The sequence below is a fragment of the Manduca sexta genome, chromosome 24 (assembly GCF_014839805.1).
Source record: "Manduca sexta isolate Smith_Timp_Sample1 chromosome 24, JHU_Msex_v1.0, whole genome shotgun sequence".
NCBI lineage: Eukaryota > Metazoa > Arthropoda > Insecta > Lepidoptera > Sphingidae > Manduca > Manduca sexta.
This window is the reverse complement of record NC_051138.1, coordinates 12,976,215-13,003,541: the sequence shown is the minus strand read 5'-3', so window position 1 is coordinate 13,003,541 and position 27,327 is coordinate 12,976,215. Positions and strand designations below refer to the sequence as shown.

The window sequence follows — 27,327 nt, the reverse complement described above, 5'->3', positions numbered from 1 at the left end:
GTAATTCAATAAAGAATTCTAATAATTTTAAGAAAAAGTTCCTTATTATAGATTTAACAGGTTTCTTATAAGGTTTTAAACTTAGAACAATATGTAACCCTATTCTATTCTCTTTATATTACTCCTGAAATAAGTTGCAAAGTAATAGGATCGTTTCCTATTTTTTATTTAGTTTATTACTTTATATATAGCAGAAAGTAATATGAAAAAGAAATTCTACTATGAAATCAACATAAAAATTGGATAAAAAATAAAGCAGTTATTCATATTTCCATTATTCTCGTGAGCAAAAGTGGGGACTAGGTGGGGTTATCGCGCTGTCCTTTTCTCATTCACGCAGTTTTATGGCCAGTGGCTCTGGGTGACGTCACATTTCACTATTACTGTAATTTGACAGCTTTCCTTTCCACCAAATTTCAAACCTTATAACTTATTTATTATTGCGTGGATTTTGAAAATTCTTTTTCGATAGATTTTGAATGAAATACATTTTTGATAAATGTATTTAAAAAAAGGCGTCAACTACCCTAGTTGCATTGATATTGAGATTTTCATATTGGCCTCTTACATGTTTTTTTGTGATTATTAAAAGTCGTTCTATAGTCCAATTGCAGCTTATTTGCACTATAAATTATAACTTTGTGGGTTCAATACCGATATTTTGTCATCACAATAACCTCGCATGTACCAAAATATATACAACGTTAATCTAAAGCATAGATCCACCAGCTGGGCCATTATCTAACCTTTTAAAATTTTGTTAACAGGCGAGAAACCTCATGTCTGTATGGTGTGCAACAAAGGGTTTAGCACCTCAAGCAGTCTCAACACGCACAGAAGAATCCATTCAGGGGAGAAGCCTCACCAGTGCCAGCATTGCGGGAAGCGGTTCACTGCCAGTTCTAACCTATATTACCATCGAATGACACATATAAAGGTAAGCTGGGAGACATACCTAGTCCTCTCCACTGGCGATGGTTAATAATCTCTCGTTAGTCGACACTATCTGAATCCCACGTCGTTTATCATCAATTGCTGTGGGGTCCCAAAAAAAATGTATTTAGTAAGTCTGTCCTCTTTATTTATAGGTAGCCTTATGTAGTGATCACTTTTAATTAAATAGTTCTAGTGTACAAGTGTCTGAAGAGAACGCATTAATTAATAGGTTAGTAACTGTTTTATCTGATGTCATTATGTCAATCCAAAAGACGATAAATGATCACGTTTATTAATGCTATGAATAATTAGTATAACCTGAAACGTTTAATAAATTAAAGTTATCAAAGGATGTACCTACATATTATATTTAAGTTAAGCAACACAAGTAAGCCTCTGAACTCAGGGTCCTTATTCTGTATGACACGGCGCGTTAAGAGCTTGTTACGTACTGTCAAAATGATATGTGGTGTAGAAACGCCCCAGGGCCCTTATTCTGTATGATAGTGTAAACTCATAACGCGGGCGTGTCATGTTATCTTCGAGAAATTTGCGTGGGATGGTATTCTGTAAGCCAAATCTCTATAGTCCTAAACATGATGCGTTGTGTTACGTGCTTGTCACGCACTGTTAAAATAACGTGCGGGATAGAGAATAAGGCCCCAGGATAGTAAATTCAAATTATTTTCATCCATCTCGCATTAATAAGTCCAGATATTACAGATTCGTACAATATTTAGTATAGTTAACACATAATGCGATATAGTTCACACAAGTATGGATGCGTGAGCGCATGCGCAGTCGGACGGAAAAGTCATGATTCTTGGAGCGTGGTCGTGGGAACGGGTATCGGGCGTATGTTTTCCACTGAAATATTAAGGAAATCGCTCTATATTGTATATGCGCGTGAGTCATTTTATATATGGAACGACGTTCTCCCTCTCCTATATGTTGCTGCGCCCTACACGGTCCACGATTATGTACTTTATTTAATTTTTCAAACTTACATTTTAACAATTGTGGATTGCAATAAATTTAATATAAAAAAGGATTATATACGTGTAGTCATTATTGGGTATTAATTATATTTTATAAATTGCATTACATGGTGAAAATTTGGGCGTGTATAGTTAAATTAAAAATATATATAATATAAACAAAATGAAGACATACTTTTTATACGATTTAAATTTTTTTGCTAAAAAGAACAATATTTCTAAAACCACGTTAATACTAGTATGTTCGTATACCTCATTTATGCACTCACTCATCCCATTGTAATCTTTACATAACTACGGAAACAAGGCTTGTAATTAATTTGCGAAACTGGAAAAAAAAAACAAGGTATCCTTGGCGAGAACAATGGGATCCATTAGAGTTTTTCTAACTATAACTCATATGACGCAGTACAAGGAATATCCTTTTCAATGCATTCTACCGTGACATTTCATAATAGTTCCCTTTTTCTATAAAGATTTGCGTTAAAGTAGTCAATATAAAGAAATTCATCGTTTTGTTGTCTAGATTTAAAGGTCTACATTATATTTTACTTGCTTGATGGAGTAGTTGTAACACAGTATGACAGGACTAAGGTTAGATCCCTAGGTCGGGCAAAATTATATTGGTTATTCTACTCAGTATCAGTCCGTAGTCTGGAATTTGTGTTCGATATGGCGATAGCCTTGTCCCCTATTACATTATGGGGGGAATATTCAAGGCAAAAATTGCGTGTACCTGTTGCGACTTTGCCTACCTCTCCGGGGATAAAAGGCGTGAGTGTGTGTGTTATATGTACTACGTAAATATAGCAATAATTTAATATAGGGTTGACGGACTTCTTTTTAGTTAACAATGCTTATATAAAAATTCTTTTTATTTTCAGTGTTTAAAAAGTTATAAATACAAAATAGACGCGTCGTCCGAGAAGGAATCGCTGAGCATAAAAACACGACGAATAGAACGCCTCCTTTTTTGAAATCGGTTATAAAATCTAATATAACAAACAATTAGCGCAAAGCGTGGTCAATTATGTTCAATGTATTACGTATGTAGTGGTAAAGTTCGGTGCTCGTAATGTGATGTTACCGTGTTCGTTTCCCATAACGCCCCTCCTTAAGTTTTTACTTATTTTAACTATGACCTCATGTGTCCGCAACTTAAGAAAATCACACAATTCACGGTGAATGCGCACAGGGCTGCCACAACGATTTTTTTATTTTTTTTTATTACATTTAAGTTTATGTTTTTTCAATGCTGCAGTGTTTGTAATTATATGAAAACGAGAAATACAAATAAAAATAAAAAGTCGAATTTCATAGAATTAGTAGATACAAAAAACAAATTAGTTTTACGTGCATACGTACCTACGCAACCTGAAGATTTTAACTTCAAATGAACCTCATGTACTCACAATTATTTAAATAACTATTAAAATATCTACTGACATCTTGTCATCTCACTAATATCACCAACACTTATAGTTTTAATAACCTATCTTTAACCTCTATTTCTATCTTTAATTTTATTTCCTATCTTTAATTTTATTTTATGCCACTCCAGGTTTAATCGATTGGATTTCATCTTATCCCATGTTAACGGTGATGTGCGTGCATTAGCTTATATAACTATTGTGACTATGTACAAGAAATACTTGGAAAAAAAATTCAAAAGATGTACTCAACAATTGATGACAAAAATGAAAGCCCGGAGTTTCTTTCTGCCTTTCTTCTTCGGGTAGTCATCACTTAGGTAGCTAATGAAAGGCTGGTAGGTTAGCTAGGTTAGGGTTCATGTCCTCGCCGGTGAGGATCGCGACGCGTTATTCTTCTATTTTCCCCTACTTGCCAGCCCGAGCTGGTTACTTCGGTTTGTACCTTGTTTTTATTATAAATTTTATCCCTAATTTACTTAAAATGTCCATAGTTATATAAGTAATTTTAATAGTTGTTTAGAAATAATAATAATTATTCTTAGGCTTTGTATTGACGTATCATAAGTGCAACTTTGTTCGCCTACGTAATAAATAAAGTATTTTATTTTTTATTTATTACCTCCAAAACACTTTTGCGACAGCCCTAGTTTCTTAGGGTGCACCTGCAGGTAGTTCTGCTAAGGCGGTGTCCGAGGGCCAATAAATTACGGGTCAGGTCGCTGTGGGAACCTGGGTGCCTAAGGAACTGTGACGAAGAAAGAAACCGCCTTGAACTGTCGATCGGAATAAATTGAAACAGATTGACTAATGAATTTATTAATGTCCATACTATTTAAATGGGTCGGGTTATAAAGCCAAGGAAAAGGAGGGATGGCTAGCAAATCTAGGTTTAGAATAATTTCTATTATGAGTGTACAATAAGAATGAAGTAAGATTACAATTGTTTTTGCTAACCTAGTAGATTCCAAAAGTAATTGTATTATAAAAATGCTTTTAGATCATTAGTATATTTAGAAAAGGAAATGTTTAAATACTGAAATCGCAATACCTACTTTTCAAATGACATTGATAATAATAAAAAGAAAAGCACCCATAACATCAATCTCAGGTCAAATAGGAATAATTAAAAAGCGACTATTTTTTACAATAATTTCTTTCTTAATTATTTATACCATATCATAAATATTGTAAAGATATCATATCACATCGTACCTTCGGTAAGAAAGAACAAATGTTTAAAATTCTTAAAATGAGTTAAGTATGCCGATGGACCTTAAAACTTAATTTTATGAGGAAGAACAAAGTCACGCATCTAGTACAGTCTCGTTTCGCCAGAAGGCCATACTGCCTTTGTCATATTAGTGCGTTTTTTTTTATATATTGGGGCGACACAATCTTGTTGTTCAGTTGCGGTATTGCGATTGCGCCCTTGTCTCACCGAAGGTACGGTAACACACGTGAGTCGGGCACGGCTCATCTCGTATAACCCGGGTTCACACACTCCGTGTGAAGCCACGGTCTACTGGCCGCGACGTCTTGCGACGCGGTTCCTTGAACAACCGTGGGAAATTATTTTGGACTCTATGTGACCAACGATTAGTTAATGGTTCTGTTTTTAAATCTAAAATGTCTTGACCCGATTAATATTTCTTTTTTATCAATTATTTATTTATTTATTTCATAGCTTTATTGTACACTATATACAAAACACTGAGCTTTATTTAAACAATGAAGGCTGAAAGGAGGTACAATTGGCGGTCTTATTGCTCGAAGCAATGGATTCGATTATATTGGATTCTGAATTTAAATTTGTTTTTTTTTTATGATTTTTATTTTTTCATCATGTGTAACCAATGAATGCTATTTTTCTATACGGCTGTGTACGAAAGTTCCCATTTAACTCTTTAAATAGCATGAAAATGCCCATTCTGTAAGAAGCCGATGTGAAAATATGCATAAAATTCAGAAGGACATTAACGTTTATTTGTAATCGCACTAAAACTTAATTTATACCCATCGGCTATATATAAAAGATAAATTGTTTAAAGGAATGATTAAAATTAATTCATTTGATTTAAAACATTTAAAATCAAGTTTTAAATGTCAATGAAAAAATATTCTCATGTCAAGAATACCAATGGATTTGTTAAAATATTTAATTTATCCGATAAATTCCATTTGAAAATTATTGGACAGGAGCCTTTCCTGATTGACCACGCGAGTTAAAGGATCTTTCAGCTGTCACAGCGCTGAATTAAAGCGGACACTACTGGACGGCTAGTTAAGGATAGAAAAGCGAAATAATAATGCAGCGCTCACAATAGCTTGATGTGAACGAGTGATTTACAATAGGCATTGCTGCGTAATTTTCATAGCATTCCCATTCAAACTATTTCTGTCAGATTCGATAGGAATGGATTTAATGTGAACAAAAGAATATATGAAATGTTTCAGAATAAACAATAATGTGTTTGCAAAAGGTAAAGGTAGAAACACAATAGTCTATAGATAGGAATGAAAATAACTTTAGTTACTTAGCAGTCGGTAATGTTGTGTGATTCGCTTCGTTGAGCATTGATTAATGTCTTATATATAGAAATAAAGAATAATTTATTGTCGTGGTACACGTTATGTAAAGAAGTGCTTAAATAATATTGATCTTCTCACGGCCTTGCTTCCGAAGGTGTAGGCAGAGGCGCAATTGGTGCATTCACTTTTCGCACTGCTTATTCCTTCCCATGTAGGGGCGAGCCTATCGCCATATGAGGCACAAATAGCAGACTCCGGGCTGATACTTAGTAGAAAAACCCATTACCATTTTACTGAATCCGGGATTCCGCCGCGAGACCTTAGACTTCAGTCGTACCGTACTAAGCCACCTCGGAAGTCGTGTTTACATATAAAAATTTGTCGAAATTGATCTGCTGATAATCATTTTAATAACCAATTTATTTCGCAATAACTTTTATTTAAATAGCCTCTATATTTGATAAGACAATATTTATTAATTTTATTTAATGCATCTATACTATACATTCTCTATAGGAATTTCGAGGGTCTGTGAAGTCTACCAATCCGCACTAGGCCAGCGTGGTGGACTAAGGCCTAATCCCTCTCAGTAGTAGAGGAGGCCCGTGCTCAGCAGTGGGACAGTATATAATACAGGGCTGATATTATTATTATTATTATTATTATTATACTATATATAAAAAAATGAATGAAATAAGCCAATTACGAGCCATCGCAGAATATTAGAATAACATTTGACTAAAATGAAACGGAGACTTTGAAGAACTTCATGCAATCACTTTTATTTTTAATCCGACGCAACTCGCGCCTGTTCCGCAACAAGAACACGTTTGTGAGACGATACAACTTTTGCATGTGTCGGTTTGACACTTTTCCGTTCGTTAGAGGTTCGTTATTTGTTGGCAGTCCGTCTGTTTGTTTGGACAATACTGCGCTCACAATTGGTGGTACAATGTGAGTGGGTTAAGCTATGAGAAATTGGTAGGTTTAATTGAAATTGTCATTTTATAATCGGTTTGGTCGAAATGTTGACGTTTCCCTGAAATCGCTCTCTTAATAATATAATGACCTATTCCAAAATTGTTAATTTGTGGGAATCGTAAAAGAAACGAATTTGTGTTTGCGACTGTGTATTCTTAAATAAAAGAAATAAATAAAAAAAAAATCCATATTGCAACATAATTTTTATTTCCTTAAACACTCAGCTATATCAAATAGCCAATGCACAGAGGGTACACATAATTTTATATTGTTGTTCAACAAATAAAAAATACAAAATATTGTATAATCTCAAATACACAATTTCTATTCGCTATACTTCGTTAACTTGGACAGAACATTTTGAGTGACAAGGAGCTAAGAAGATTGGTGGTTGCCTTATATCAGAATACGATTTACGTTTATCTCGAATACAGGAGTTCGAACTGACGCGCAACGAATGGGAAGCTACGTCGATTATCTCTCCCAATTTAATTGAAGTACCATCGGTTACTATAAACCAAAAGGCAAAATGCGCGAAATTATTGTAACAAGGTATAATGATTTTATAAGCTTATTCTTATATTTGTTTTATAGCCCAAATCTTAGAGACCGAGGAGTCATTCGCTAGTCCTAGATAGCTATCAAGGCATTACCTATTTATATCTCTGATGACTGCAAGCTGCGCTCGAATGTTCCAACTATAATCTCCAGTAATTGCGATGTTTCGCTGTTAGACCACATATACATGCATATCTCTATCTTACAGGGATGGGTTGAGACAATGGATTGCCATTTTGTAAAATTCTGGCATACTTCTCTCGCTTCCTCCACCTTCATCAATTGTCACATTCCCGCCGGTTCAGGGTACTTTTGACCTGGCCTTTACTGAGAATGTCAGATATCTCACATACGAAGATTTGGTGCGGTCGACACCTACCAGCTCTTTGAACCATACCTTCTACCTTTTGTTAGACCACATCCTAGAATAATATCATTTTAGAAACTAGCAAAGGTCTTTCATGCGGCTGCTGCCAATTTGACCAACACTGTCCCACAGTGGTGAAGAGTTATTATAACCTATATATTCCTGCCGGCTTGCCTTGCTTAATAATATCAGCCCTGTATTATATACTTGCCCACTGCTGAGCATGGGCCTCCTCTACTACTGAGAGGATTTAGGCCTTAGTCCACCACGCTGGTCTAGTGCGGATTGGTAGACTTCACACACCCTCGAAATTCCTATAGAGAACTTCTCAGGTATGCAGGTTTCCTCACGATGTTTTCCTTCACTGTTAAAGCAAGCGATAATTCACAAAGAATATCCACACCATTGTTTAGAAAAATCAGAGGTGTGTGCCCTTGGGATTTGAACCTGCGGACATAAGTCTCGGCAGTCCGTTCCACAACCAACTAGGCTATCGCTGCTTATCTTATGTAAAATCTAATTATCATTAGAACGATTTGCAAACAGTTTATGGATACTAGTATCTATACGCTGTTTCGGGTTCTTCTTCGAAAAGTTTTACCCTTAGCCACTGCTGTCCCAGCTGTCTATTCCAAATTGACACAAATCAAAATCATATACACCTGACCCTACCATTGTACTATAAAGGTATAAAGCGCTTTACGATGCAATATTGCCTTTATAATCCCATTAAAGCTGCAACCGACCGGTGGTAGAGCACCTGCTTGGGGTCTTGAATCCGTTACTTTTTTATGTTTGCCAGGGGACACCTTTCTAATGTCCCTGGAAACACGTGTTTTTGTTTACGACTAATGAAGTTTGGCGAATTGTGATTCAGGTGTTTTTAACCGACTTCAAGAGGAGGAGGTTATCAACGAATAGACTAAATATAGTGATATAATAATATCAGCCCTGTATACTGTCCCACTGCTGGGCACGGGCCTCAAGTACAACCACCACTCTCGCCTAGTGTGGATGGGTAGACTTCACACACCCTCAAACTTCGTGTAGACAACTTCTGATTTCTTCACGACGTTTATCTTCACCTTTAAAGTAATAAATAGAGGTACTAATATGTAATTCTCATTTAATTATACTGTGACTAAACAATAAAGAGTCAAGCCGATGCGATCGAGATGCTGCAAAGTAAGAAACCTTGTCAAAATTAATTCATTTATCGAACGATATACTTTATTGATACCAAAAAACGTTACAGATTTCGCACCGGATTAGATGTATCAATATGGAAGTCGTGTGGATTAGTAAATTGAGTTTTGAAATTTTACAGCCGTGAAATTGTGGCACGTTTCGGCTCTTTCCATTTGGTTGTGAAAATATATCGGAATTTCAATGAACAAAATAATCAACAAGTTTTTTTTATGACTATATTGTGATATGAGCAATATCACGTTGCCTATTCTTAATCGTTAGGTAGAGCATGTTTAATCTTTTTTGTTGTAGGATATATCTTTTATCCGTCCGGATAGCGACCACAAGGTGGTCATAGTGGCCCACGTAAGTGTGTCCCGGGATCAGCCTGTGTCCGGTTTCAACAGGCCGGCATAATTGTGTCGACTGCCGAAGGTTAATCGTCTCTCATCACTGGATATTCTATTGGATCCCATTCCATTTACTATAAGGTCCAGTTGCGTCATGCTGTGCTCGTTTTAAAAATAATCTATATGTCATTGTCGTAATTATTTTTTGATCCCCTTGTGATTTTATTACGGACTAACTTTTGCCCGCTGCTCCGCCCACGTGAATGATTCTCCAGGGTCATAAATAGCCTAAAGCACTCAGGAGTACTTTAACTTGATATTAGAGAAAAGAACTCAAAATCTGTCAGGCAGTTCCTAAGATTAGCGCTTTCAATTTTTTTTTTGATGATATGCTTTATGATAGACCACTTACATATAACTAATAACAACTGAAAAACAAAATAAAAAAAATGTGTAACTACTTTCTCTAATTGGAAGTACGTATATAAATCTTTGCATACCGTTAAAATGGTGAAACATGTTGCATATGTAATATATGAAACATCATAAATCATTGTATAAAAATAAAATAATCATCAAAGTATAAAAATAAAAAATAAAATAAAAATCATAGTATATACTAGGTCTTTTGCAAAATAAATTGATTTGATTATAATATTATAAAGGAAAGACTGAAACATGCGCAATGATTCGAAAAAAATCCATAATTTTAATAAAATATGTGATTTAAAAAAATCTTATATCAGATAAAGGTATAATACAAATCTAGTATTCTTGGCATTACAAATATTTAGATAATGCCTTCCACGCAATCTCGCTGATAAGTATTGTTAGTTCACATCGTTTCTCTATTCATTTCCTTCACTAATGAATTTATTTAGAAACAACTTCATTTATTTATCTCCTATTTATTCCATTCTAAAATTGATTAAAAGTATTTATTTAATTCACAAAGTACTCCACAACGTCATCTAATTGATGTTACTAAAAAGGTTAAATATATAGCAAAATGCAAGAGTATCAAGATATTTTTGAACATACAAAATATTTAAAAATTAATGTGTGTATGAAAAATAAGGAAAACGGCAAAAATATATGCAATAAAACCACATTTAGCAAACCCAAATCGTTCGTAAAGTAGCTAATGAGATGCTAAATAACACTTATATTGAAAAAAATGCGCCAATGATTAGCCTATATTACGAGAGCTGTGCAGGAAGTCGTTTAATTAGTATTATTGGTAGAGAAACGTTGGCAGCGTCTTTATTAACTTCCGAATCTTTTTGATCACTGCTGGTATAAATTTTCGTCGGAATACATTATAGCAGGTTATTAACTGTGCTGACAATTTTACTATCGCTTATTATGTGATTGCTATTTTGCAATAAAAATATATATTCGAGTTCAAGCATTTGAAGTGAATTAGGAGTATAATTTTATAAATCTTCTCACATATTCATTAACAAGAATTTGTAGGACTACTGAATTTATTAAAATTTACACGTTATTTCTTTTTTTACTAATGGGCATAGTAATATATGCGTAATTATGACGTTTGATTTTATTTCATCTATAATTATAATTATTTAGTTAATTTTTGTACAAATCCATTTCCGTGGAATGAAAAGCAAACGATTTTTTTTATTTAAGGAATACTTTTTTATGCATTAGGTACAGACATATAAGGGTTTCTTGTACAAATTAAAAAACTGGAATAAAAAAATATTACAGCTTTTTAAAACCATTTGATATGAGTTATTTATCATAAATATAAAAAGTAACATAAAAATAATTTCAACAAACGAGGTTCATAATTAAAACAAGATATTGATACTTCGACGATAATTATTAGAAATAATATTTATATAGATATCACTTCTGCTATACCCAAATACATCTTTCTCTGTCACTCCCATAGTTCTATCAATTAGAAATACGGAGCAATCAAAACGAAACCGCCTTAGCTAGTTTGTGACTACTCGATAATTTACTGAGAGATAATGAAAAATAATGTCTAAATGTATAATAAAAATGTATCGAACCTGTTATAAAAAAGTAACTTGAAATGTGTTGTTACAGATCTGTCTGGAATTAACGATTTTATGATTTTGAATTTCGAACGTTCGATGTTTGCTTTGAAATGTTTTATTTCCGACGCCGCTTTTTACGTTAATAAAAGTACGAGACAATTGGGTAATAAAGCCGTTTCTGTTTCTCCAATCGTATTTGTGTTGACTAAATAAAAATAACCCTAAATCTTTAACAAACAAGATACTTTTCTAAAATATAAGGGTGTTGTTAACCGACCGACTATCTTCTTATTTTATTTTAGCTTAAAATAGCTCTTAGAATTACATTTAACGAAGGTATTATGTTGTCAAGGACATATTTTAATTGGTCAGCACTCTAAATACATCAACAATAATACATCAAACAATAGGGAAGCACGACACGTTCTAGATGAGTGTGTTTATGAGTGCTGATACTCTATGGTGTCTGGAAATTTTTCAGTGTTAAACAATCACTTTGACAAATTTGAGAACACTTTTATTTTCAAGTATCTGTCTAGTATTGCGAGAGCGTTACCACATCGCTCTGACGTTTTGGGTTCGACTTCCGAGCTCACGTCTTTATCCCTTAAGGTGTTATTACATTGAAATAAAACTATTTTAACTTTTGCGAATTTTATCAAGGTTTTTATATTACAATTTTCTCTCGATGTTTCTCTGGACGGAAAGAAAAGTCAAAAAACGTCAAAGTTACAATATCTACCCACATTTTACAATTATACAATGCAGACGAAGGTGCTATCAGAGCAACCATGTTTCGCCTTGTGTGTTCAGTCCCATGATTTCATAGGAAGCGAGCCTACCGATATTTAGTGCAAGAATTTTTGACTCCGGGCTGATATCTATTGAACAAAAAAACGTGTTAGCACTATCAATAATGTTGTTGAGACGAGTATATTACAGAATATATATTATGTGCATTGAAAGATATTATTAGCATTTTTTTAAAGTCTTGATATATCAATAACATAATAACGCGTTGATTTACATATTAAAAAGCAGAACATACATTTTTATATCATCGCATTGTGTGGATGCTAAAATAACTTTAAATTAATCATAAATCACATTTATTACTATACTGCGTTCTTAGTCATAAAATTATAGTCTCAATTTTATATTTTATGGTTTAAATGATAGGACAATAAATAATTATCCAAAAATGTTAAAGTTTATTGTTATAGTGAATAAAGAAGTCATGATTGAATATAATACTTTTGGATAAAAAAAATATCTTTGATAACAATTAATATTGAGACAACTTAGGTTTTGGTACACGTCATGGTTATAAACTAGTTATTCCCATCGGAGTTTTGATCTACACTGTATGAGAGAATATATAGACTATGTGCTTGTATTCAAAATACAGACGAAATTTCATACGATATAGCAAAACCGAATTGGTATTTTACATATCGTTTCGAAAATAGTGAGTATTGAATTATTTAAATTGCCAAATATAGTACATGTCGTGTTGAAATACTGACCTTTTGGGGTTACTTATACTAATAATAATACCAGTTCGCATTACATATAATCCAACTGCTGGGCATAGGCCTTGTCTATTATTGAGAAGGATTAGGTCTTAATCCACCACGCTGGTCTAGTCATATTGGCAGATTTCACATATCCTCCAAGTTCTTATAGAGAACTTCTCCGGTATCCAAGTTTCCTCACGATGTTTTCCTTCACTGTTAAAGCAAGCGATAATTCACAAAGAATACATACATAATTTTAGAAAAGTCAGAGGTTCCGTTGGGTTTTGAATCTGCGGACAATCGTCGCGGCATTCCGTTCCACTTCCAACTAAGCTATCACCGCTAATACTAAGCTTCAATATATTCAAAGAAAACAAAATACACAGCTTGATTTCTTTGAACTACAAAACAAATCATGCACAACGGAATAGCATAATAAATTGACATGTGTATCGCAATGAACTGTAAACAAATCAGTGGGTACAATCGAGGCCCTTTCATTTCGGACCACTTTAAATATGTAGAACATTGTGCATTCAGAGCGTTTTAATTCATTTCGTTTTTGTTTTCTAAAATGTTTGCTAATCGTGCAAGACATAACTTTTAATAATGATACGCTGGATTGGAGTAAAATGAAATATTATTTATTTCAAAACTTGATTATAGTCAGTAAGTTAAACTAATATATGAGTAATTCTATGAAAATAAAACAGACAGCTTGTGTTGAGCACATTTAGTCGCATTATTAACGACGATGTAAAAATCGTATTAAAACAGAAAAGACAGCGTGTTGGCACCACGGAAGGGTTACCTTTTTTATGTATAATGGTGCAGCCACAACGCAGTTACTGTTTGTGGAGCAACGTTTTTTAGTGTTACTCAGCAACATCAGGGGCCTTATTCTCTATCCCGCACGTTATTTTGACAGTGTGTAACAAGCACGTAACACAACCCATCATGTTTAGTACTATAGAAATTTGGCTTACAGAATACCATTCCACACACATTTCTCGAAGATAACATGACACGGCCGCGTTACGCGTTTACACTATCATACAGAATAAGGGCCCTGAGCAAAAAGTTTTTTATTGTTAGTATATGTTACGTAACGTAGACTTTGAAAACCGACAACATAAGAATCGATAATTTGTTAGAGAGCCTGCAAAAGTTAAAGAACATATACTGTGTTACTCGCTTTTTGTCGAAAGTAATTGTTCGTTATATTTTGTTCATTTCTATTATTGGCGGTGTGGCAATGGTAACATTCAACGTATAGAAACAAGTGACCACCAAAATTACAGATAGTTTTATATAACAGTGTTATATTAAACATTATTGCCGGAATCTAAATAATGTATAACATTTTACAGATTCAAATAAACCATTTCATTTCAAAAAATCATTTAATTTCATTATAGTGTTGCTCAACAAAAACGAATTACGGTATGGATGTACATTTATGCACTCGCATACGATTGCGGCATGTGTATATTAGGCCCTGGACTTCATAACGCAAAAATTCCGTGTCAGAAGCCATAACAATAGCATCTGTCATTACAAGGAAGTCTTGACAATCACCATAATTGACACATCTGTGTAAGGGTTTTTTATAGTCATTACGATGAACTGAGGCGGAAAATATTATCTGCACGCATTTCTTTAATGTATAAAAAACATTTTCAAGATGGCGATGCACGCGCGGTGGTTGATTAAAATGAATTATGATTGTTAGTAATATGCCATTGCTTATTATTTGTAAATCAAGTGTACGGACAGAAATGGCATCACGCGATGGCTCGGTTAAGTGGTATTTGTAAATTATTTATTAAAATCTATAGGTTAACTAGTTACAACGTTCAACAATCCTTATAAGTTTTTACTAACGCCTTTTTAAATATATTTATTGATGTTTATAAAATATTCTCTTCGATAGTTTATGTATTTTTCAATATTTCTCCTAGTTGGAGAACCACGCAGGTACAAAGTTCAAGTTGCAATTATAGTATATCTTATTAAAATATTTTTATAAATAATTTACCACTCTATGGACCTAAAAATAAAACCGAAAATTTGATTTAAATTTTTTAATGAACATTTTATAATGATATTATATTGTAATATATAATATATACATACATATATTAATATATGTTGTGTATGTACTTATTGTAGAAGATAAAGACCCTTATTATTGGTATGTTTATTTGGTTCACTAATGCTTTTACATTGTAATTAATATAAATTATTAAAAAGGTGAAAATCGCGATGACGGCCATTGATTGCATTTCGATGTCAGACTCTCAAGTGATGTGCTCATGCCTCTAGTGATGGATGATATATATATATATATATATACATAAAACTTGCTTTACCCATAGCCCACGTCATGGACTGAACATTAAGGCTACCATACATCCCGAAGAATTAATGAACGGAAAGATTTTTATTAAGAACTTTCACACGGAGCCATTAGCAAACGCTAGCAAGCAATAAATCTAAATTCATTGCTCAAGCTACTTGGATAATTTTTTTTTGCGGTAAATCTTGTACAGCGAACAGCTGCAGATTTTTGAAAACCGGATTGTAATGGTGCGGATTTCACTTTAAAAACTACAATGTGTAAATTTGTCTCTGATTAATTGCATTACACCTGTTTTAATAAATATGGCTAGCAGCGATAGCCTAGTTGGTTGTGGATTGGACTGCCGAGACGAATGTCCGCAGGTTCAATTAGCAAGGGCACACACCTCTGCCTTTTTAAAAAAAATATGTGTGTATTCATTGTGAATTATCGCTTGCTTTAACGGTGAAGGAAAACATCGTGAGGAAACCTGCATACCTTCCCTCTCAGTAGTAGAGGAGACCCGTGCCCAACAGTGGGACAGCGTACAATACAGGGCTAATAATAAATATTGATTCCGTGATTTAGATGCACTGTTTACAAATAGCTGAGGTCCCAGGTTTGAATTTCGGGCCAATCAAAATGTGTAGTTTTCCGTTTTGTACATAAGCTTGTGCAACTATGGTTTAGAGTGATCGATCATGTAATGGGACGGAAGCTTATTGGGTGCAATGGCAACACCTTTACTATCCTTTCGAGGATTAGACATGAACTTATGATACTATACAATATACATAATGTCCCAATGAAAACCAAGAAGTCGAATTCCAGCCACGCCGGCTAATATCAACGGAGATCAGTCATGTACGCAGGAGATATTATAGTACACAAGTGTGTGCGCAATACACAGTTGCACTGTTTGTTTTTCATTCTCATAGTCCGGTGAGACGGCAATCCAATATGATTCGAGAGTCATTAGATGCTGGATCAACGGCTTTGCTTACTGATACACCGCCAGCTTCCTTATCGAGTCATTTTTAAGATGGAAAAAAACAATCTATTTATTTTTGCCTCGACCCGGTATTCCAACCCAGGACCTAATATACATAATGATAAATATATATATATATATATATATATATATATATATATATATATATATATATATATATATATGTCTATAATTACCACACAATCATAATGAAATAGTCTTGGTCGATACGTCACCGGATTTCCACATCGATAACGTTTAAAAAGTAAAGCTAATACACACTGTCGGAACGAGAAGGGACCGTGTTCAGCGCCAGATAACATGTGACACATCGGGTAGAATATTAAAAAATCCAAGTACAAACATGTCATTCGATGCACCCAAAAATGATTTATGTCTCGGCTTTGTGTTTCAAATAACACCTGTATTTCGTAGTGTTAAGGTTCGAAATTATTTCAGATATTATTGATCGCTTATCAGCCGCCTGCGGTTGGAGTGATATTTTAAAATTATAATATCTTAATTACAGAGAGTGTGATTAAAAACATGCTAAATATTGCGTGAATTTGAGTGTCGAAAGAACTTAACTTATTGCAAATTAATTAATTAATACGTCATAAAAGGCGAGCAAAAAATCTTATTATATATCTGCCAATTCAAATCTTTGAAGCTATAGAAAAATATACGAACCCATTTACACAGGATTTCATGATGCACCGATACATGGCCGATACCCGATGCACTACAATATCAATCATGCTTTATCGTTCTTTTGCCGACGGTACTGATTAAATTATTCTCGAGAAGTGACTTAATGAAATAGCGGCGGTTAAGGTTGTCTCACACTCACGCGAGGATCGTATCTTGCGCAATGCTATCGCCATCGATTTTTAGACATTTTTTGAATTGACGTTTAAATTAATGTATCTTAAAATAAAGTTACGAAAATAACACCAACATTTTAATTTTTACTAAGTATGTTTTACAAATTGGCAAGCGCAGCATCGGACGTCCACCCACGAGGTGGACAGATGCCCTCATGAAATTAGCAGAAAGTCGCTAGATGCGGGCCGCTTCCAATAGCTCGATCTCAAAATCTTTGCGGAAGGCCCATGTTCAACAATGGAAGTCCCGCGGCTGATGATGATGATGTTATACAAAAAAAAACTTCGTAGTCTCTAATACTTTATCTCTAACAATTTCAACTTGTACATACAAATCATACTCAACCGACATATAAATCGCACGTCTCGGGCGCGTTTCTCATGACGCCTATATTAAATTAATAAGCGACTCGTTATATCAAAAATCCTCGATCGTAAACAAGTGAACTAGCGTAGAGTTAATCATGTGGAGTAAGATATATGGGGATCAATTAGATCGCTATAGGCGGACGCAAACCGTCAAATAGAAAATTGATTATGAATTTCAAGATAATTGGTGCTGTGTTATTAATTACTTTTAACGCATCAATGTTTTGATAAGTTTGTTATGGTTGTAGAATAGGACCAAATGTAGGTTTCAAACAACTTGGAAAACACTTGAAAGTAGTTAATTAGTCAGTGAAGTTTTGGGTTTGAACGCTTAGTAGCAAAAAATCTATGCATATTTGAAAAGTATACTATGCCAGGAATTCAAATTTTGTTTCACTTGGCGATAGATTTGTTGTATCATATCATATGACGGAGCTAACGTTGGCAAATAGAAGTGTCAAAATCATGGGACAGAATTAAACGAAGGTGTAATTATCGTCATACTGGCAATGAGAAATCCCTTACGAAATTGAGTCATTTACTTTATAAACTTTGTACTGTGTAAGATAGATGCTATCAAGTCTAATAATAGTAAATCGTACAAAGAATTCTCCTTCGCAAAACACTATCTACAACGTACAGATAAACTCAGAATATTCACACCATCGCTTTAATTCAATTTCCCTTTTAAATAATGCAATAAATATTTTAATTTCTCTCTTGGTTATCATTATCGTCCCACGCATATCCACAGACTATACTAACGAGCAATACCGAAACATAGTCCTTAGCGTGCGCCTGCGCCGGGTTACGGTATCAATTTATTTAGTTAAATTAACCGAGCCACATCACATTTGCATTCGATTTCCATAACGCGGCGCGGGCGTATCGGCCGACCATACGTCACTGTAAGAGATACAACCGAGCTACGTTTTGTTGATCGGCCGTGCGATTATGTGGGCGAGAATTGGACGATATCACGATGATTTTTTTGTTGCAATATTATTTTAAAAATAAAATATATCAACATGAAGGTACATAATGATGCAATGAATTTGAAGTCCATAATTTCCTATTTTCGGAAAGTAAAGATTTAATAGTAATTGTCAATGTGAATGGATGCAGGCCGCTTTTAATAGATCCGTCTGGAAATTTTTAGGCGAGGCCCATGTTCAGCAGTGGACTAATAATCTGATACATAGAGAACAAAACTTTTCATAAAAATGCTGTTTAAATTTAGCATTTAGATTATATTTAAATTAAGTCGTTTTTGTATCGCATCGTTGCAAAATCGCCTCGATGCAAATATTTCTCGCGCCTTCATTACCCAAGAGCAGATGAGACGACCAGTTTTTTGCCCTCTTCGTGCGTGATTTATCCAAAGGAAATTGTCAGACAGCTAATGGCTCTTTGTTTATTGATTTATGCGCTGCAATATTCGGTAGCGGGAGGATCGGTATACCAGTAGTCTTTTTTATCTCCCTTGATTGAGTTACCGGATGAAAACCAAATAAATAAAAATGACTATAATTCACGTTGCGTAGTCTATATGGATATATTTTTAATTTGGCCGTGTTTTAATTATAGTTTTTTCTCCAGTGGGTGTGAGAAGGCTGCCGAGCGAAAATTAGATGGGAGGGTCTCATAGATTGTAATTAGGAATGTGACTTAATTGAGTTTTTTAAACCTAACGTTTTACAGGAAATTGGATATGAAGTGTGCACATTAGTTGTACGATTTGTTAATTGAATTTGAAGAACATTGATTAGTTAATATGTAATAAATTACAAACAGACGCGGAAATATCCGCGAAAGTTTTTACTTTGGTTAGAGTCTAACCAAAATCCAAGACCTAATCAAGCATAGGAATTGTAAGTGTGATGCATCGTTCGATTTGTATCCTAGCTGAATCTCAATAGCCCTTGACGCGGCGGAGACGACCATTTGGCCATTCTCCGTAACAAACATGGCACCGTTTTTCAGACAACCAAGCAGAGTGATCGGATAAATAAGACTTATAATAATAATAATAATATCAGCCCTGTATTATAAACTTGCCCACTGCTGAGCACGAGCCTCCTCTACTATTGAGAGGAATTAGGCCTTAGTCCACCACGCTGGCCTAGTGCGGATTGGTAGACTTCACATACCTTCGAAATTCCTATAAAGAACTTCTCAGATGTGCAGGTTTCCTCCCGATGTTTTCTTTCACCGTTAAAGCGAACAATAAATTCACAAAGAATACACACATGATTTTAGAAAAGTCAGAGGGGTGTGACAATAGTCTCGGTAGTCCGTTCCACATCCAACTATGCTATCGCCGCTTAATAAGTGTGGAGCAAAATAATTGTTGAGAAACATGTTAATAAGGCTTATAGCTGTTAATAAATATTACAGGTTGATATCTTACTTAAGTGATATTTTTTTGCGGCACTAAGTTTCATACATATTTCAAATCAGCACGTTTTTACATGTTTTTTTAAACCTAGTTAAAAATTTTCGAAAAAATTGTCGCTTAAATTCATTACCCGTCGATATAAATATGGTGGACTTAGTAGATAGACATACTCACCAGTTTTATCCCCAACGAGTTCAGCAGATAGATGGTGAGCCTATCGCCTTATGGAGTATCAATTCCAGACTTCGGGCTGATACTGAGTAGAAAAACTAAATAGTAACTGCCCGACCCGGGGATAGAACCTGAGACCTTAGCACTCGTATTCGACCTTAGTACTCGTACCGTAATAAAACTACGCTACTAAGGCAGATAGCTAGTAGCGGTAAGATGGAATATGATGGAATGTACAGGACTATTTTACCCAAAGACCATGAGCTTGACGCTCCAAGCGAATTCGTTTTACGGGGCCAAATAGCAATTTTTCTTGTCGCTTGTAGCGTAAACCGAATTCCCTTGGACCGTCAGGCCCGATCATTAATGATGTTTAGACAATAAAGTTTATATAAACTTCCACGGAGGTCGTAGTATTTACCACAAACGACGTAAGTAATTTGAGTCGTTTGCCACGGGGCACCGCAGGGAATGTCATGCTATATTTAATTTTGTGTCCCCATTCAGAATGTTACGGTTCATAAGCGGTTTTATGGGTTTTTATATGTTTTACTCCTGATTTAATCTGAGATACTAAATGATAATTTACTAATACTATCTCCGGAATATTTTTATAAATAAAAAAACTGTCTCATTGATTTAAATTTGCAATAAGTGAAATTTTAATTACTTTGTTGTCACATTTATAAAACTTTAAGTTAGAATTTATTTAACTATAGGTTATTTGATACAATCTATAGAATGATATTTTGTAGTTTCCCGAGCATGCTCTTTTGTTTATAGATCTCTGGTCTATGTGGTGTTGCGTACGCTATAACGTCTTAACTGATATTGCTTTTTATTTCATAATTATTTCATCAAAATATAACTTCTCGAAAACTATAAGTCATAAACCGATAATAGGTCCAAAACCTGACAGCGTAAAACAATAAAAACACCGTTTTATTCCACAATCCATTCATCACCATTGCCTCCATTTGACATTTGACTACTCATTTCTTTTCATATTCCACATTACACGGAACAGGTTATGTGCCGGCAGCCGGCTTCCATTATAAATTCATTTGCGCTCTATAAAACCGATGTGCCCAGTCATGACTTTGATTATTCGACACGTTCGTTATTATTAGCCGTTTTATTGTCTTACCAGATTGATTTTTTTATGCTCATCATCCTTTATTTTATTGTGTTTTGTTTTTTTTATAATGCAAATATGGATAATACTGGCTAGTATGATATGCAATCAAAGATTGCAAGGTGTATACTGTTGTTCATATTTTATGTACGAGTATAACAGAGGTATAAGCGCCTATTCAAATTTTATAAGTGCAAAATTAGCAGAAATGATACGCCTAATGGTTTTATATGGTCAGGTTCTGTCGTTTGTTTCATTGTATTCATTTGTATTACAAAGATAATGAACTCTTTATGATCTTTTCACTACACGCTATAATACTAAGATAGGTAGTGTAATGAAACTGAAAATTGTTTTAACCGATAATTGTGTAATTATCTTCAACAATCTCTCTTTTATCAACTTATGACTAAATGCAGATCCTAAGCATTAATAAAAAATGCAATGGGCTTGACATTTCTAACTTAAGTTCTAAAAACCGTCCCTAAATATACGAATTCTATAACATTATATCATGAACTCTTTTGAAATAAAACTAAAAACTATTTCTCGGATTTTATCGCGGGTTTTTATATTATTATTTTCTCACGTTTCGAAGACTGCAGCCTTCATGGTCACGGGGGGGACTGAGGTGTTGTTCATCCGTAAAGTCAAAGTTACAATATCTACCTACATTTTTCAAATATACAACTTTTTTAAATTTTAGCTGTTGACGGTCCGATCCACGCAGAATGAGCTCACAGTGTCTTGAGGTCTGGCAAAAGACCGGCTGCCAGACCTCAAGACAGAGACGAAACGTCCGGAGAAAATAATAATATAAAAAACCGCGATAAAATCCGTTAAATAGTTTTTAGTTTTATTTCAATGTCTAACATTCGCGTAAACATAAGAAATCATTATGAACTCTTTCATACAGGCAAAGTGACCTTTCTACCCCTGATGGTAAGTAGAGTGGGATCAATAGAATGTCGAGTGACTAGAGATGATTGCACCTCGGCGGTCGACACAATTATACATGCCTTTTGGAAACGGATGTCCGCACACAAGATGCTTTTCTACAATAGTTAACATTAATGTTATGTATGAGAATGCGGTAGACTTATCGATAGGATATGTCTTTTTTTGTTGCTTTCAATAACAAGACGAGCTGGCCGTTCGCCAGATGGTAAGTGATACGACCGTCCAAACGCAATAGAAACATCATAGAACACCCTGAATTACAAAACATTGTTTGGTATTCCACTGCGCTCGCTATCCCGAGACATGAGATGTTAATTCTTGATAATGTGTATATACACAGGTTCCCAGAACGCGACACACTAACGAGGGCCACAATGGTAGGCTCTAACACCTTGTGTACGGTGGTCGCTATATGAGTATTTGCCTTTTGTTGGTGGTTGAAGAAGAAAACAATAGGTGCTTCAGGATATAATAAATTGTAACAAGTTTTTTTACATAGGACTCATTCGTTGAGGAGTATAAGTGCGACTGACTATACAAGCGCAACAGTAATTTAGCAGTACCAAATATGGAATGCGTGCAAATGATATTGATTCCAATGATTCATACTATATGATGCAATATGTAGACACAAGAGTATATAAAATATATCCTACTACCAGCAAAAATATAATTATATTTACCGTCCGCAGTGTCGACAAGCCGCAGTGACAATAATGATTGTATTGTACTACTTCTGATGTATCATTGCACGTGTAATAGCGTTTAGTCGTCGTTTTGTTTAGCTCAGTTATTATCTAAATGAATTTATAATGCAGACGTTTTATTAGAAAGTCTGAATGATGTTTCTATTCAGTATTTTTAGTGCATACATTTTATTCAATGTTATTTATGGGACGAGTCATATCGCTTATGTATATTTCTACTAATTATATCGCTACCTGGTTCATTTTTCTGGACTAGGGATGTAAATCGCCGATGGTTCGATTTCCAGAGCAATAAAAATATTTGAGTTTTTTTTTTTGATAGAACACATCGGACTTTTCGGATCTATTTTATCGAACGGTGGAGACGATAGCCTCGTCCTATTATGGGACGGAAAAAGTTTTTTTATAGTATGTCATACATTTTCTCTGTTACAATAAGTTCGATATAGAAAAATCAACACAAATCTCACAATTCACTTTCTTTCGCAGGAGAAACCTCACAAATGCAACTTGTGTTCGAAGTCGTTCCCCACTCCAGGGGACCTGAAATCCCACATGTACGTCCATAGCGGCTCATGGCCTTACAAATGCCACATATGTTCCCGTGGTTTCTCTAAACACACCAACTTGAAGAACCATCTCTTTTTACATACTGGTAAGAATTCATATCTATATGATTCTATGACATTTAAAAATAAAAGTATGAAATGGAATGAACACAGTATTATAATATACACTGTATTATGTAAATATCAAACGGACGCCATTTAACTATTAACTTTTTGAATGCTGTATCTACTTTTAACAATCATGTACTTAGATTTAGTTTCTCTAATTCTTTGTAAATATAGTCAATGTATACGACTGATTGTATATCTAAATAATTAATCTCTCAATAAACACAGTTATGTCAATACAGATCTTTTTAAATGGTTGCAATTTATAGACATGGTCTAAAACACAGACATCACAAAATAAATTACTTAATAAATATAATAATAACAGTTAACTCTTATCTAAATAAAACGAGCAATAATGATAAACTAAATGCACCGATAGATATTATCAAAAAACCTCACGAAGATGATTTCTTACAAACTGTTTTTGTTTCAGCTAAACATCAAAGAAACAGCGCCAGAGACGCTACTTGAGTATAAGAAGATACTTAGACAGACGTTGTAAATAGTAATTTAGAATTACTCTCTAGTAATACTAAAGAAAAGCAGTTAGGCTCTTACAACGAAGGTAAAGAATGAGATATAAGCAGTTAACAGCGTAAAGGTTTCGACTGAAATACCAATATTTGCGTCGCAATAGGCAATAAGGGCAGATAGGGTTTAGTAAGAAAATTGGATCAAATGTTTTCTCATTAGCAGATATTTGGTTTGGGACTACAATAATCTAGAACAATAGTATTGGTTTTTATTTATTCAGATTACAGTCAGATTTCTTTAATTGGTTCAGTATTTATTCGTTGGGAGTACGTATATTTAAAGCTATCGTTTTTTTTTTTTTTGTTTAATTTATTAAATTGGTGTGTAGCCAAAACATAAATGGAATTAAAATGTTAGTATATTGTGCTTTAAAAAATAATCAGCCGTCCAGCAAATCTTGCCCTAGATTGTTTTTTTTTTATAGGAAGTCGCAAACATTATGTAAATATTTAATAAATTATTTAAAATGTGATATTAGATTTAAATAATAATTTATTTTTATATATTTTTGTACGTTTTTATATTTTAAGTAGATTTAGGTATTGAAAGTTAGAGGTTTCACGATGTATTGAATGATATTGGAGATATTACTGGGATTTTATCTGTAGATATTTTAAATTATAAATATATACTTAGTCTGGCCATAAATACTGTTACACTTAATTATAAAAAAATATTACATTTGAATTTCGAATCTGTCATTTTTATACGATTGTTCATTGTGTTTTCTCATTTTGGCGCCAATACATTGTAAAATATTTTGCGATATTAAAATGGTGTGGGGTGATAAAGAGAACCGAATCGCTGTGATAGCATTACACAAAGTAGGTATGGAGCCAAATGCAATTTTTAAAACTCTCCATACACTTGGTATTAGTAAAATGTTTGTGTACCGGGCTATTAATAGGTACAATGAGACCTCCTCTGTTTGTGACAGAAAAAGATCTGGCCGTCCACGTAGTGTTCGTACGAAAAAGGTGGTCAAAGCAGTAAGGGAAAGAATTCGAAGAAATCCTGTCCGAAAGCAAAAGATTTTATCTCGGGAAATGAAGATAGCACCTAGAACCATGTCGCGTATTTTAAAAGATGACTTAGGACTTGCAGCCTATAAGAGACGCACTGGCCATTTCTTAACTGATAATTTAAAGAAGAATAGGGTGGTAAAATCGAAACAACTACTGAAGCGGTACGCAAAGGGAGGTCACAGAAAAATTTTGTTTACGGATGAGAAAATTTTTACAATTGAGCAACATTTTAACAAACAAAATGACCGTATTTATGCTCAAAGCTCTAAGGAAGCTTCCCAATTAGTCGACAGAGTGCAACGTGGACATTATCCGACTTCAGTGATGGTTTGGTGGGGTGTTAGCTATGAAGGAGTGACTGAGCCATATTTTTGTGAAAAAGGTATCAAAACATCGGCACAAGTGTATCAAGATACCATTCTTGAGAAGGTAGTTAAGCCCCTTAACATCACCATGTTCAATAACCAAGTATGGTCCTTCCAGCAAGACTCGGCGCCGGGTCATAAAGCTCGGTCCACGCAGTCTTGGTTGGAATCGAACGTTTCGGACTTCATCAGAGCTGAAGACTGGCCGTCGTCTAGTCCCGATCTTAATCCGCTGGATTATGATTTGTGGTCAGTTTTAGAGAGTACAGCTTGCTCTAAACGCCATGATAATTTGGAGTCCCTAAAACAATCTATACGATTGGCAGTGAAGAATTTTCCCATGGAAAGAGTGCGTGCTTCTATTGATAACTGGCCTCATCGTTTAAAGGACTGTATTGCAGCCAATGGAGACCACTTCGAATAAGCTTTTTATATTTTTAATTGTTTTATATTTATGTATTAAACTGACACACTGTAAAAGTAATAAATGTTATTTGCAGTTAACAATTTTCTTTTTTCTTTATTACAATATTTATGGCAAGACTAGGTATAAGGTTAATTTTTTATAACATTTGGGTTGATTTTAAAATTTGGTGTATTTGTTTCGTATTTAGATACTATAGTTGATATTTCACTCTCTAAAAGGGGTTGTCGTGGGCCGGTATTTATTGCTAAGCCAAATGCTTTTTGCAACAAACTTGAAAAATTGTGTTGCCCCGTCACCACATTGGAGCGGTATAGTTAGGTGGAAGAGGGATACAATCGGAATACCAATACATACATTGAACTTTATGTTTTTGTTGGTAGAAATCATTTTCATTTATCACCCGTGTTGTTTTTTTGACTAGAAGTTCAAACTTGGCTGAATATGATGTAGATTTTGGACATTTTTTTTCCATCGGCCAGAGTGTCCAGAGCTGCCGATCGTCTGCTAGCCCATCATGGAAAAAATAGACTGTGCATTAGAGTTAAGCTGCAAATTAGAGAAAGATAAAGTACAAGGGAGATAAGGCGATCCTGGGGTCAATATTTGTCTTTATCTAGATTTTCAATTAGCATTTAAAAAAAGGTGACTTCTACAGAGTGATCATCACCGGCCGATTTTCATAAACGATCCCGATCGTAACCATCGATCCATTCTCGAAAATAAATCGATCAAAATAAGTGATTTGTAAGCATGTCAAAATTATTCTGATTAGTCTATTTTCACGATGGATCGAAAACGATTCGTGGTATATTGAAAGCGGCGGTTATTTGCTTATCTATTTTCTATATCCGTGATGGCTATTTCCATTGTAACATTGTTGATTCTTGTTTGATACAACACACGGCAGTTAATAATTCATAGAGTTTAGAAAGAGATATTTTAACTTCGGCTGCGTAGAGCTTTGTTTTTCGCAGTTACGTGACGTTTTGTCGCTAACTTATCCGTATTAACTGAAATATTGTCTGTCGAGTACTGTACTTGTAGTCGATATTGCATGGTATAGCCTCATAGAAGGAATCATTATGGTTTTGTATATAATAATCATTACATAAGTTATGTAATGATTGTATATAAGTAGCTGTATACTTACATTATGTATGTATATTGTGATTTGCTCTATCATCCGTCCAAATGATCTGTATAATAATAGCGTAAGGAAATTATTAAATTATAAAAACTATTTATATTTTAATTAAGTATTCGGTAATAAAATTTTCATTTAAACTTATTTGTATTTTATTTTGTGATGTGTATTTTCGACAACATATAAGCTTGTTGACGAATTACTTTAAAATATATATTAACCATGTGAAAATAAAATAGTAATATAGAATAGCAATTGTCCTCTATTTTTCTCTGTCAGGTGAAAAAATCTTGTATATAAAATATGGTT

General features: G+C 34.2%; 1 protein-coding gene across 1 annotated transcript in view; it reads left to right on the top strand.

Annotated features, from left to right (window-relative positions):
* Positions 1–23,995, top strand: part of LOC115444120 (zinc finger protein 177-like) — a 94,235-nt gene extending 70,240 nt beyond the window's left edge. Inside the window, exons 5-7 of the mRNA XM_030169774.2 lie at positions 768–937; positions 23,333–23,498; positions 23,957–23,995. Of these exons, the coding sequence (XP_030025634.1) occupies positions 768–937; positions 23,333–23,498; positions 23,957–23,994 (374 nt within the window). The 3' untranslated portion in view covers position 23,995. The remainder of the gene's footprint in view (positions 1–767; positions 938–23,332; positions 23,499–23,956) is intronic.
* The last annotated feature ends 3,332 nt before the right edge of the window (positions 23,996–27,327 follow it).